Source organism: Ips typographus, linkage group LG14 (genome assembly GCF_016097725.1).
Source record: "Ips typographus isolate SLU linkage group LG14, UJ_Ityp_2.0, whole genome shotgun sequence".
In the NCBI taxonomy this organism is placed as follows: domain Eukaryota; kingdom Metazoa; phylum Arthropoda; class Insecta; order Coleoptera; family Curculionidae; genus Ips; species Ips typographus.
Window position 1 is genome coordinate 3,021,291 of NC_138435.1, and position 13,153 is coordinate 3,034,443.

Here is a 13,153-nt window from a genome sequence, read left to right on the forward strand (position 1 = left end):
AACCGATTTGTTTCAAATTTGGGGTGATGGTCTAGAATAAGATTAGAAAAAAGACACTCTGCTTCCTCCCGCCCCCGGGGGCGGCAAACAGGAAAAAAATGTAAAATTTTTGAGATAGAAAAATTTTGTTTAGTGCATCCTGGGAACAGTGTTCCCAATAGTGCCCAACCAAAATTTCAACTTTTTTGGGTGAAAACTGCCGCTAATACCAAGGAAAAAACGGTTTTAGGGAAAGGGGCGGCACTGTTTTGTGCTCTATCTCCTGAACCGTTTAACCGATCTGGTTCAAATTTGGGGTGGTGGTCTAGAATAAGCCTAGGAATAAGACCTCCTGCTTCCTCCCGCCCCTGGGGGCGGCAAACTGGCAAATAATTTGCAAATGTTGAGCTAGAAAAATTTTGTTTAGTGCATCCTGGGAACAGTGTTCCCAGTAGTGCCCACAAAAATTTTCAAATTTTTTGGATGAAAACTGCCTCCAATCCCAGGTAAAAACCATTTTAGAGAAAGGGGCGGCACTGTTTTGTGCTCTATCTCCCGAACCATTTAACCGATTTGGTTCAAATTTGGTGTGGGGGTCTAGAATAAGACTAGGAAAAAGTCCCGCCTCTTCCGCCCACCCCTGGGGGCGGCAAACACGCAAAAAATTTACAAACGTTGAGCTAGAAAAATTTTATTTAGTGCATCCTGGGAACAGTGTTCCCAGTAATCCCTAACAAAGTTTTCAAATTTTTTGGATAAAAACTGCCGCCAATACCAAGTAAAAACCATTTTAGGGAAAGGGGCGGTGCAGTTTTTAAGCTCTATCTCCTAAACAATTTGACTAATTTAGTTCAAATTTGGGGTGGTGGTCTAGAATAAGATTACGAAAAAGACCCTTTGCTTCCGCCCGCCCCTGGGGGCGGCAAACAGGCAAAAAATGTACAAATGTTGAGCTAGACAAATTTTGTTCAGTGCATCCTGGGAACAGTGTTTCCAGTAGTGCCCACCCAAATTTTCACATTTTTTGGATAAAAACTGACGCCAATCCCAAGGAAAAACCATTTTTAGGGAAAGGGGCGGCACTGTTTTGTGCTCTATCTCCCGAACCATTTAACCGATTTGGTTCAAATTTGGGGTGGGGGCCTAAAATGGCAAGACCTTCAAGACACACTACTTCCTTCCACCCCCGGGGGCGGCAAAGTAACAAAAAAAATTCAAATTTCAAGTTTAAAAATTTTGAGCAACATTCACGAAGGAAGCAACCTTCAAGCAGTGCACAGTAAAAATTTCAAAATTTTAACTCTCCAAATGCCGCCAAACGGAGCGAAAAACCAGTTTTCCAAAAGGGGCGGCCCTGTTTCGTGCTCTATCTCCCGAACCGTTTAACCGATTCGGTTCAAATTTGGGCTGGGGGTCTACACTAGCCAAACCTTCAAGACCCACCACTTCCTTCCACCCTAGGGGGCGGCTGGGGGGCGGCAAAAAACTTTTTAAAACCCAAAAAAATTTCTGACAACTCCCACACAGGAACAACCCCCCACGCAACGCAACACAGGAGTTTCACAGTGGGGGCATTAAAACTGCCGCCCCCAGCTACAAGCCCAGTTTTACCCTAACATTTATCTCACTAAATTTGTCTCACGTGCCTTGAATAAGACCAATCAGGTATCAGAAGTCCGTTTCTATGTACAGTGAAGTTAAAAAGTAAATTTTAGAGGAAAATAGAGTGTTATTATTGGTCCACTACTAACTGCTACTAACTGGTTTTGTGTCTATTAGACTAGGAAAATTATAAGCACTGTTAGGCCGAGTTTTTTTGCTACTTTAACCTCCCAGTTAACTAACGATTAAAAAGTTGTTTTTTTGGTCAAACATTACAATCTAAAAACGTCAAAATTCCACAGACAACACCAAATTTTGTAGATTTTTTGGCACTTGAATCACGTGGCGCTCCATATTTTCGAGAGCAAACTGTATTGAGTCCAAAAAACCCAAAAAAAACCGAAAATATTGCTTATTTTCCCGACCAAATTATTGCTTAAACACAGATTTGGGAACTGGTTGGGATTCGGTTTGGATTAGTCGCATTTTTTGGGTTTTTTTTTGGGGTTTTACTCCTCGTCCAGGTCCCTCAAACCGGCCTTGAACTGAGGCGGGACTTGTTTGACGAAACAATCGTCCAGAAACTGTCCCATGCTGCGATAGAGGTGCTTTTTCACCCCCTGCAAACCGTGACTTTCGTCCGGATAGATCTGCAACAAATTTGTAGTGAATTTAGCGCCCTCTGGCGGCGCTGAAAAGGAAAACTACCGACACTTTCTGGAAGATTTTTCTGTCCTCTATCGATTACTTTCTATGACTTTTTCTTGTATCTGGTCAACTAAGAGAGTTATCCAGGTTGAAACAGTTTGATGCACTAAACTATTCTTTAGAGGGGGGCTGAGTTAAAACCGTGTGGCGCCCTCTAGAGGCGCTTTTTGGCAAAACTACTGACACTTCCTGGAAGCTTTTTCTGTCCTCTATCGATTACTTTCTATGACTTTTTGCTGTATCTAGTCAAATAAGAGAGTTATCCAAGTTGAAACAGTTTGATGCACCAAACTATTCTTTAGAGGGGGGCTGAGTTAAAACCGTGTGGCGCCCTCTAGAGGCGCTTTTCGGCAAAACTACTGACACTTCCTGGAAGCTTTTTCTGTCCTCTATCGATTACTTTCTATGACTTTTTGCTGTATCTAGTCAAATAAGAGAGTTATCCAAGTTGAAACAGTTTGATGCACCAAACTATTCTTTAGAGGGGGGCTGAGTTAAAACAGTGTGGCGCTCTCTAGCGGGGTTTTTCGGCAAAACTACTGACACTTCCTGGAAGATTTTTCTGTCCTCTATCGATTACTTTCTATGACTTTTTCTTGTATCTGGTCAACTAAGAGAGTTATCCAAGTTGAAACAGTTTGATGCACCAAACTATTCTGGAGAGGGGGGCTGAGTTAAAACTGTGTGGCGCCCTCTAGGGGCGCTTCTCGGCAAAACTACCGACACTTCCTGGAAGCTTTTTCTGTCCTCTATCGATCACTTTCTATGACTTTTTGCTGTATCTTGTCAACTAAGAGAGTTATCCAAGTTGAAACAGTTCAATGCACTAAACTATTCTGGAGAGGGGGGCTGAGTTAAAACAGTGTGTCGCCCTCTAGAGGCGCTTTTCAACAAAACTACTGACACTTCCTGGAAGCTTTTTCTGTCCTCTATCGATCACTTTCTATGACTTTTTGCTGTATCTTGTCAACTAAGAGAGTTATCAGGGTAGAAACAGTTTGATACACCAAACTATTCTTTAGAGGGGGGCTGAGTTAAAACCGTGTGGCGCCCTCTAGCGGCGTTTTTGGGCAAAACTACTGACACTTCCTCGAAGCTTTTTCTGTGCTCTATCGATTACTTTCTATGACTTTTTGCTGTATCTGGTCAACTAAGAGAGTTATCCAAGTTGAAACAGTTCAATGCACTTAACTTATCTGGAGAGGGGGGCTGAGTTAAAACTGTGTGGCGCCCTCTAGAGGCGCTTTTCGGCAAAACTACTGACACTTCCTGGAAGCTTTTTCTGTCCTCTATCGATTACTTTCTATGACTTTTACTTGTATCTTGTCAAATAAGAGAGTTATTCAAGTTAAAAGAGCTCAATGCCCTAAACTTTTCTAGGAGAGAAGGGCTGAGTTAAAACAGTGTGGCGCCCTCTAGGGGCGCTTTTCGGCAAAACTACCGACACTTCCTGGAAGCTTTTTCTGTCCTCTATCGATTACTTTCTATGACTTTTTGCTGTATCTTGTCAACTAAGAGAGTTATCCAAGTTGAAAGAGTTCAATGCACCAAACTATTCTTTAGAGGGGGATTGAGTTAAAACCGTGTGGCGCCCTCTAGAGGCCTTTTTTGGCAAAACTACCGACACTTCCTGGAAGCTTTTTCTGTCCTCTATCGATTACTTTCTATGACTTTTTGCTGTATCTTGTCAACTAAGAGAGTTATCCAAGTTGAAAGAGTTCAATGCACTAAACTTTTCTAGGAGAGGGGGGTTGATTTAAAACAGTGTGGCGCCCTCTAGGGGCGCTTTTCGGCAAAACTACTGACACTTCCTGGAAGCTTTTTCTGTCCTCTATCGATTACTTTCTATGACTTTTTGCTGTATCTGGTCAACTAAGAGAGTTATCCAAGTTGAAACAGTTTGATGCACCAAACTATTCTTTAGAGGGAGGCTGAGTTAAAACCGTGTGGCGCCCTCTAGCGGCGTTTTTGGGCAAAACTACTGACACTTCCTGGAAGCTTTTTCTGTCCTCTATCGATTACTTTCTATGACTTTTTGCTGTATCTTGTCAACTAAGAGAGTTATCCAAGTTGAAAGAGTTCAATGCACTAAACTTTTCTAGGAGAGGGGGGTTGAATTAAAACAGTGTGGCGCCCTCTAGGGGCGCTTTTCGGCAAAACTACTGACACTTCCTGGAAGCTTTTTCTGTCCTCTATCGATTACTTTCTATGACTTTTTGCTGTATCTTGTCAACTAAGTGAGTTATCCAAGTTGAAAGAGTTGATTGCACTAAACTATTCTGGAGAGGAGGGCTGAGTTAAAACCGTGTGGCGCCCTCTAGAGGCTTTTTTCGGCAAAACTACTGACACTTCCTGGAAGCTTTTTCTGTCCTCTATCGATTACTTTCTATGACTTTTTGCTGTATCTGGTCAACTAAGAGAGTTATCCAAGTTGAAACAGTTTGATGCACCAAACTATTCTTTAGAGGGAGGCTGAGTTAAAACCGTGTGGCGCCCTCTAGAGGCGCTTTTCGGCAAAACTACTGACACTTCCTGGAAGCTTTTTCTGTCCTCTATCGATTACTTTCTATGACTTTTTCTTGTATCTGGTCAACTAAGAGAGTTATCCAAGTTGAAACAGTTTGATGCACTAAACTATTCTGGAGAGAGAGGCTGAGTTAAAACTGTATGGCGCCCTCTAGAGGCGCTTTTCGGCAAAACTACTGACACTTCCTGGAAGCTTTTTCTGTCCTCTATCGATTACTTTCTATGACTTTTTGCAGTATCTAGTCAAATAAGAGAGTTATCCAAGTTGAAACAGTTTGATGCACCAAACTATTCTTTAGAGGGGGGCTGAGTTAAAACCGTGTGGCGCCCTTTAGCGGCGTTTTTGGGCAAAACTACTGACACTTCCTGGAAGCTTTTTCTGTCCTCTATCGATTACTTTCTATGACTTTTTCTTGTATCTGGTCAACTAAGAGAGTTATCCAAGTTGAAACAGTTTGATGCACCAAACTATTCTTTAGAGGGAGGCTGAGTTAAAACCGTGTGGCGCCCTCTAGCGGCGTTTTTGGGCAAAACTACTGACACTTCCTGGAAGCTTTTTCTGTCCTCTATCGATTACTTTCTATGACTTTTTGCTGTATCTAGTCAACTAAGCGAGTTATCCAAGTTGAAACAGTTTGATGCACCAAACTATTCTTTAGAGGGAGGCTGAGTTAAAACCGTGTGGCGCCCTTTAGCGGCGTTTTTGGGCAAAACTACTGACACTTCCTGGAAGCTTTTTCTGTCCTCTATCGATTACTTTCTATGACTTTTTCTTGTATCTGGTCAACTAAGAGAGTTATCCAAGTTGAAACAGTTTGATGCACCAAACTATTCTTTAGAGGGAGGCTGAGTTAAAACCGTGTGGCGCCCTTTAGCGGCGTTTTTGGGCAAAACTACTGACACTTCCTGGAAGCTTTTTCTGTCCTCTATCGATTACTTTCTATGACTTTTTCTTGTATCTGGTCAACTAAGAGAGTTATCCAAGTTGAAACAGTTTGATGCACCAAACTATTCTTTAGAGGGAGGCTGAGTTAAAACCGTGTGGCGCCCTTTAGCGGCGTTTTTGGGCAAAACTACTGACACTTCCTGGAAGCTTTTTCTGTCCTCTATCGATTACTTTCTATGACTTTTTCTTGTATCTGGTCAACTAAGAGAGTTATCCAAGTTGAAACAGTTTGATGCACCAAACTATTCTTTAGAGGGAGGCTGAGTTAAAACCGTGTGGCGCCCTTTAGCGGCGTTTTTGGGCAAAACTACTGACACTTCCTGGAAGCTTTTTCTGTCCTCTATCGATTACTTTCTATGACTTTTTCTTGTATCTGGTCAACTAAGAGAGTTATCCAAGTTGAAACAGTTTGATGCACCAAACTATTCTTTAGAGGGAGGCTGAGTTAAAACCGTGTGGCGCCCTCTAGCGGCGTTTTTGGGCAAAACTACTGACACTTCCTGGAAGCTTTTTCTGTCCTCTATCGATTACTTTCTATGACTTTTTCTTGTATCTGGTCAACTAAGAGAGTTATCCAAGTTGAAACAGTTTGATGCACCAAACTATTCTTTAGAGGGAGGCTGAGTTAAAACCGTGTGGCGCCCTTTAGCGGCGTTTTTGGGCAAAACTACTGACACTTCCTGGAAGCTTTTTCTGTCCTCTATCGATTACTTTCTATGACTTTTTCTTGTATCTGGTCAACTAAGAGAGTTATCCAAGTTGAAACAGTTTGATGCACCAAACTATTCTTTAGAGGGAGGCTGAGTTAAAACCGTGTGGCGCCCTCTAGCGGCGTTTTTGGGCAAAACTACTGACACTTCCTGGAAGCTTTTTCTGTCCTCTATCGATTACTTTCTATGACTTTTTCTTGTATCTGGTCAACTAAGAGAGTTATCCAAGTTGAAACAGTTTGATGCACTAAACTATTCTGGAGAGGGGGGCTGAGTTAAAACCGTGTGGCGCCCTCTAGGGGCGCTATTCGGCAAAACTACTGACACTTCCTGGAAGCTTTTTCTGTCCTCTATCGATTACTTTCTATGACTTTTTCTTGTATCTGGTCAACTAAGAGAGTTATCCAAGTTGAAACAGTTTGATGCACCAAACTATTCTTTAGAGGGGGGCTGAGTTAAAACTGTGTGGCGCCCTCTAGAGGCGTTTTTCGGCAAAACTACTGACACTTTCTGGAAGCTTTTTCTGTCCTCTATCGATTACTTTCTATGACTTTTTGCAGTATCTAGTCAAATAAGAGAGTTATCCAAGTTGAAACAGTTTGATGCACCAAACTATTCTTTAGAGGGGGGCTGAGTTAAAACCGTGTGGCGCCCTTTAGCGGCGTTTTTGGGCAAAACTACTGACACTTCCTGGAAGCTTTTTCTGTCCTCTATCGATTACTTTCTATGACTTTTTGCTGTATCTAGTCAACTAAGCGAGTTATCCAAGTTGAAACAGTTTGATGCACCAAACTTATCTGGAGAGGGGGGCTGAGTTAAAACAGTGTGGCGCTCTCTAGCGGGGTTTTTCGGCAAAACTACTGACACTTCCTGGAAGATTTTTCTGTCCTCTATCGATTACTTTCTATGACTTTTTGCTGTATCTTGTCAACTAAGAGAGTTATCAGGGTTGAAACAGTTCAATGCACTAAACCTTTCTGGAGAAGGAAGCTGAATTAAAACCGTGTGGCGCCCTCTAGAGGCGCTTTTTGGCAAAACTACCGACACTTCCTGGAAGCTTTTTCTGTCCTCTATCGATTACTTTCTATGACTTTTTGCAGTATCTAGTCAACTAAGAGAGTTATCCAAGTTGAAACAGTTTGATGCACTAAACTATTCTGGAAAGGGGGGCTGAGTTTAAACAGTGTGGCGCCCTCTAGAGGCGCATTTCGGCAAAACTACTGACACTTCCTGGAAGCTTTTTCTGTCCTCTATCGATTACTTTCTATGACTTTTTGCTGTATCTTGTCAAATAAGAGAGTTATCCAAGTTGAAACAGTTTGATGCACCAAACTATTCTTTAGAGGGGGGCTGAGTTAAAACTGTGTGGCGCCCTCTAGAGGCGTTTTTTTGGCAAAACTACTGACACTTCCTGGAAGCTTTTTCTGTCCTCTATCGATTACTTTCTATGACTTTTTGCTGTATCTAGTCAACTAAGCGAGTTATCCAAGTTGAAACAGTTTGATGCACCAAACTTATCTGGAGAGGGGGGCTGAGTTAAAACTGTGTGGCGCCCTCTAGAGGCGTTTTTTGGCAAAACTACTGACACTTCCTGGAAGCTTTTTCTGTCCTCTATCGATTACTTTCTATGACTTTTTCTTGTATCTGGTCAACTAAGAGAGTTATCCAAGTTGAAACAGTTCAATGCACTAAACTTTTCTAGGAGAGGAGGGCCGAGTTTAAACCGTGTGGCGCCCTCTAGAGGCCCTTTTCGGCAAAACTACTGACACTTCCTGGAAGCTTTTTCTGTCCTCTATCGATTACTTTCTATGACTTTTTCTTGTATTTGGTCAACTAAGAGAGTTATCCAAGTTGAAACAGTTTGATGCACTAAACTATTCTGGAGAGGGGGGCTGAGTTTAAACAGTGTGGCGTCCTCTAGAGGCGCATTTCGGCAAAACTACTGACACTCCCTGGAAGCTTTTTCTGTCCTCTATCGATTACTTTCTATGACTTTTTGCTGTATCTTATCAACTAAGAGAGTTATCCAAGTTGAAACAGTTTGATGCACCAAACTATTCTTTAGAGGGGGGCTGAGTTAAAACTGTGTGGCGCCCTCTAGAGGCGCTTTTCGGCAAAACTACTGACACTTCCTGGAAGCTTTTTCTGTCCTCTATCGATTACTTTCTATGACTTTTTGCTGTATCTTATCAACTAAGAGAGTTATCCAAGTTGAAACAGTTTGATGCACTAAACTATTCTTTAGAGGGAGGCTGAGTTAAAACAGTGTGGCGCCCTCTAGAGGCGCTTTTCGGCAAAACTACTGACACTTCCTGGAAGCTTTTTTTGTCCTCTATCGATTACTTTCTATGACTTTTTGCTGTATCTTGTCAACTAAGAGAGTTATCCAAGTTGAAACAGTTTGATGCACCAAACTATTCTTTAGAGGGGGGCTGAGTTAAAACCGTGTGGCGCCCTCTAGAGGCGCTTTTCGGCAAAACTACTGACACTTCCTGGAAGCTTTTTCTGTCCTCTATCGATCACTTTCTATGACTTTTTCTTGTATCTGGTCAACTAAGAGAGTTATCCAAGTTGAAACAGTTTGATGCACTAAACTATTCTGAAAAGGAGGGCTGAATTAAAACAGTGTAGCGCCCTCTAGAGGCGCTTTTCGGCAAAACTACTGACACTTCCTGGAAGCTTTTTCTGTCCTCTATCGATTACTTTCTATGACTTTTTGCTGTATCTTGTCAACTAAGAGAGTTATCCAAGTTGAAACAGTTTGATGCACCAAACTATTCTTTAGAGGGGGGCTGAGTTAAAACCGTGTGGCGCCCTCTAGAGGCGCTTTTCGGCAAAACTACTGACACTTCCTGGAAGCTTTTTCTGTCCTCTATCGATTACTTTCTATGACTTTTTGCTGTATCTTGTCAACTAAGAGAGTTATCCAAGTTGAAACAGTTTGATGCACCAAACTATTCTTTAGAGGGGGGCTGAGTTAAAACTGTGTGGCGCCCTCTAGAGGCGTTTTTGGGCAAAACTACTGACACTTCCCGGAAGCTTTTACTGTCCTCTATCGATTACTTTCTATGACTTTTTGCTGTATCTAGTCAACTAAGAGAGTTATCCAAGTTGAAACAGATCAATGCACTAAACTATTCTTTAGAGGGGGGCTGAGTTAAAACCGTGTGGCGCCTTCTAGAGGCGTTATTTGGCAAAACTACTGACACTTCCTGGAAGCTTTTTCTGTCCTCTATCGATTACTTTCTATGACTTTTTCTTGTATCTGGTCAACTAAGAGAGTTATCCAAGTTGAAACAGTTCAATGCACCAAACTATTCTGGAGAGGGGGGCTGAGTTTAAACAGTGTGGCGCCCTCTAGAGGCTTTTTTCGGCAAAACTACTGACACTTCCTGGAAGCTTTTTCTGTCCTCTATCGATCACTTTCTATGACTTTTTGCTGTATCTTGTCAACTAAGAGAGTTATCCAAGTTGAAACAGTTCAATGCACTAAACTATTCTGGAGAGGGGGGCTGAGTTAAAACTGTGTGGCGCCCTCTAGAGGCGCTTTTTGGCAAAACTACTGACACTTCCTGGAAGCTTTTTCTGTCCTCTATCGATTACTTTCTATGACTTTTTGCTGGATCTTGTCAACTAAGAGAGTTATCAGGGTTGAAACAGTTCAATGCACTAAACCTTTCTGGAGAAGGAAGCTGAATTAAAACTGTGTGGCGCCCTCTGGAGGCGCTTTTCAACAAAACTACTGACACTTCCTGGAAGCTTTTTCTGTCCTCTATCGATTACTTTCTATGACTTTTTGCTGTATCTGGTCAACTAAGAGAGTTATCCAAGTTCAAACAGATCAATGCACTAAACTATTCTAGGAGAGGGGGGCTGTGTTTAAACCGTGTGGCGCCCTCTGGAGGCGCTTTTCAACAAAACTACTGACACTTCCTGGAAGCTTTTTCTGTCCTCTATCGATTACTTTCTATGACTTTTTCTTGTATCTGGTCAACTAAGAGAGTTATCCAAGTTGAAACAGTTTGATGCACCAAACTTATCTGGAGAGGGGGGCTGAGTTAAAACCGTGTGGCGCCCTCTAGGGGCGCTATTCGGCAAAACTACTGACACTTCCTGGAAGCTTTTTCTGTCCTCTATCGATTACTTTCTATGACTTTTTGCTGTATCTTATCAACTAAGAGAGTTATCCAAGTTGAAACAGTTTGATGCACTAAACTATTCTGGAGAGGGGGGCTGAGTTAAAACAGTGTGGCGCCCTCTAGAGGCGCTTTTCGGCAAAACTACTGACACTTCCTGGAAGCTTTTTCTGTCCTCTATCGATTACTTTCTATGACTTTTTGCTGTATCTAGTCAAATAAGGGAGTTATCAGGGCTGAAAGGGTTCAATGCACTAAACTTTTCTGGGGAGGGGTCAAACTTTTCAAACTCAATTTACTCGAAAACGGTGCGTCGCAGCGAAAAAAGTCAAAGAACCTAAAAAGTGCGTATTTCAATACTGACCTGTTGCCTGAAGAGCGTGTCGCTCTCGGACAAAGCCCTGACCAGTACCATGGTCTGTTGCAGGTGAACGTTATCGTCCGCAGTCCCATGGACCAGATAGAACAGTTTGTCCTTTAAAAGTGCGGTTTTTTTGCTCACATCCGCCTCGTCGTAGCCTTTGTAGTTGTCGGTGACGTTGGGCAGTCCCATGTACCGTTCGGTGTACGCGGAATCTGGAAATTCCGCTTTTCAGGGGAGTTTCAATGGTCTGGAAAGTCTGGATTACCGTAAAGCTTCCAGTTGGTTACCGGAGCCACCGCGATTGCGCACTGAAACACGTTTTTAGGGCTCGCCAGAGCCAGAGAAGCCACGAAACCCCCATAACTCCAACCCCAAACCGCCACTCTACGTCTATCAATGAAATGCTGCGTGTCCTTTAGATACCTAAATTGGGTGGAAAAAAAGTTAAACTTTGACTCCCTCTAGCGGCGTTACGCGACAACTTTTCCCACTTTTTCTTGCACTGTCTTAAAGATCACACTCTCAGCTATCAATCACATTCTAAGCATTTTTCTGGTATCTACTCAAATAAGGGAGTTATCAGGGTTCAAAGCTACTAAAGCGCAATCACTCTTCTGGGGAGGGGGGGTAAATGTTCGAAACCAAGTAACTCCAAAACGCGGCTTTGTACGAAAAAAAGCCACGAATACAAAAAGTTGTCTTTTGGGGCAGTTTACCAGACCTGAAATTTTCACCCTGACAGCTTTAACCGTTTTGGAGTTATCGAGTTATTTATTAACCCTTTACTCCCCCTGAACTGAACTGGAGTTGACTTTCACGCCCTCTAGCGGCGTTATGCGACAACTTTGCCCACTTTTTCTTGCACTGTCTTAAAGATTACAATCTCAGCTATAGATTACATTCTAAGCATTTTTTCTGTATCTAATCAATTAAGGGAGTTATTGAGGTTCAAAGTCACCAAAGTCTAGTGGAGTAGTCCTAGTTTTTCTTGGGAGGGGCTAAATAATTTTCCAGAGCATTTTCCAGGAAAACGGTGCGTCCTTTCAAAAAAAGCCAAAGAACAGAAAAGTTGCCTTTTGAGCTGTTCTACCAGGTGGACCAAGTTTCACATTGAAAACTTGAAAGATATTCCAGGAAAATTCAAAAGTTAAAAAAAAAAATTTAGTTTTTCTGGGGAGGGGCCATATAATTTTCCAGAGCATTTTCCGGGAAAACGGTGCGTCCTATCAAAAAAAGTCATAGAAGAGAAAAGTTGCCTTTTGAGCTGTTCTACCGGATGGACCAAGTTTTACAATGATAACTTGAAAGCTAATCCAGGAAAATTCAAAAGTTTAAAAAAATAAATTAGTTTTTCTGGGGAGGGGCCAAACAAGTTTCCGGAGCATTTTCCGGGAAAACGGTGCGTCCTATCAAAAAAAGTCAAAGAAGAGAAAAGTTGCCTTTTGAGCTGTTCTACCGGGTGGACCAAGTTTCACATTGATATCTAGAAAGATAATCCAGGAAAATTCTAAAGTTTAAAAAAAAAATTAAGTTTTTCTGGGGAGGAGCCAAACAAGTTTCCAGAGCATTTTCCAGGAAAACGGTGAGTCCTATCAAAAAAAGTCATAGAAGAGAAAAGTTGCCTTTTGAGCTGTTCTACCGGATGGTCAAAGTTTCACATTGAAATCTTGAGTGGTTGCGGAGTTATGGGCACTTACTCCGTGAATTTAAGTCCAGAAAACTCTGACAACACTAAGACGCCATTTTCTCTGGAATTAGAAAAGGAAAAATTCTGAAAAAAAATTATGAACGTAGTTCAGACTATCTATAATTAATCCTGGAAAATTTCAAAGTAAAAAAAAAAAAAATTTTTTTTTGAGTTTTTCTGAGGAGGGGCCAAATAATTTTCCAGAGCATTTTCCGGGAAAACGGTGCGTCCTATCAAAAAAAGTCAAAGAACCAAAAAGGTGCCTTTTGAGCTGTTCTACCGGATGGGCAAAGTTTCACATTGATAACTTGGAAGCTAATCCAGGAAAATTCAAAAATTTAAAAAAAAAATTAAGTTTTTCTGGGGAGGAGCCAAACAAGTTTCCAGAGCATATTCCGGGAAAACGGTGCGTCCTATCAAAAAAAGTCAAAGAAGAGAAAAGTTGCCTTTTGAGCTGTTCTATCGGGTGGACCAAGTTTCACATTGATATCTAGA

At 41.9% G+C, this 13,153-nt stretch overlaps 1 protein-coding gene across 1 annotated transcript in view; it reads right to left on the bottom strand.

Moving 5' to 3' along the window:
• Positions 1 to 1,688: 1,688 nt before the first annotated feature.
• Dpp10 (Dipeptidyl peptidase 10) overlaps positions 1,689 to 13,153 on the bottom strand; it is a 53,528-nt gene continuing 42,063 nt past the window's right edge. Inside the window, exons 15-17 of the mRNA XM_081992869.1 lie at positions 11,237 to 11,394; positions 10,972 to 11,183; positions 1,689 to 2,231 (exon numbers count right to left, since the gene is read on the bottom strand). Of these exons, the coding sequence (XP_081848995.1) occupies positions 2,091 to 2,231; positions 10,972 to 11,183; positions 11,237 to 11,394 (511 nt within the window). The 3' untranslated portion in view covers positions 1,689 to 2,090. The remainder of the gene's footprint in view (positions 2,232 to 10,971; positions 11,184 to 11,236; positions 11,395 to 13,153) is intronic.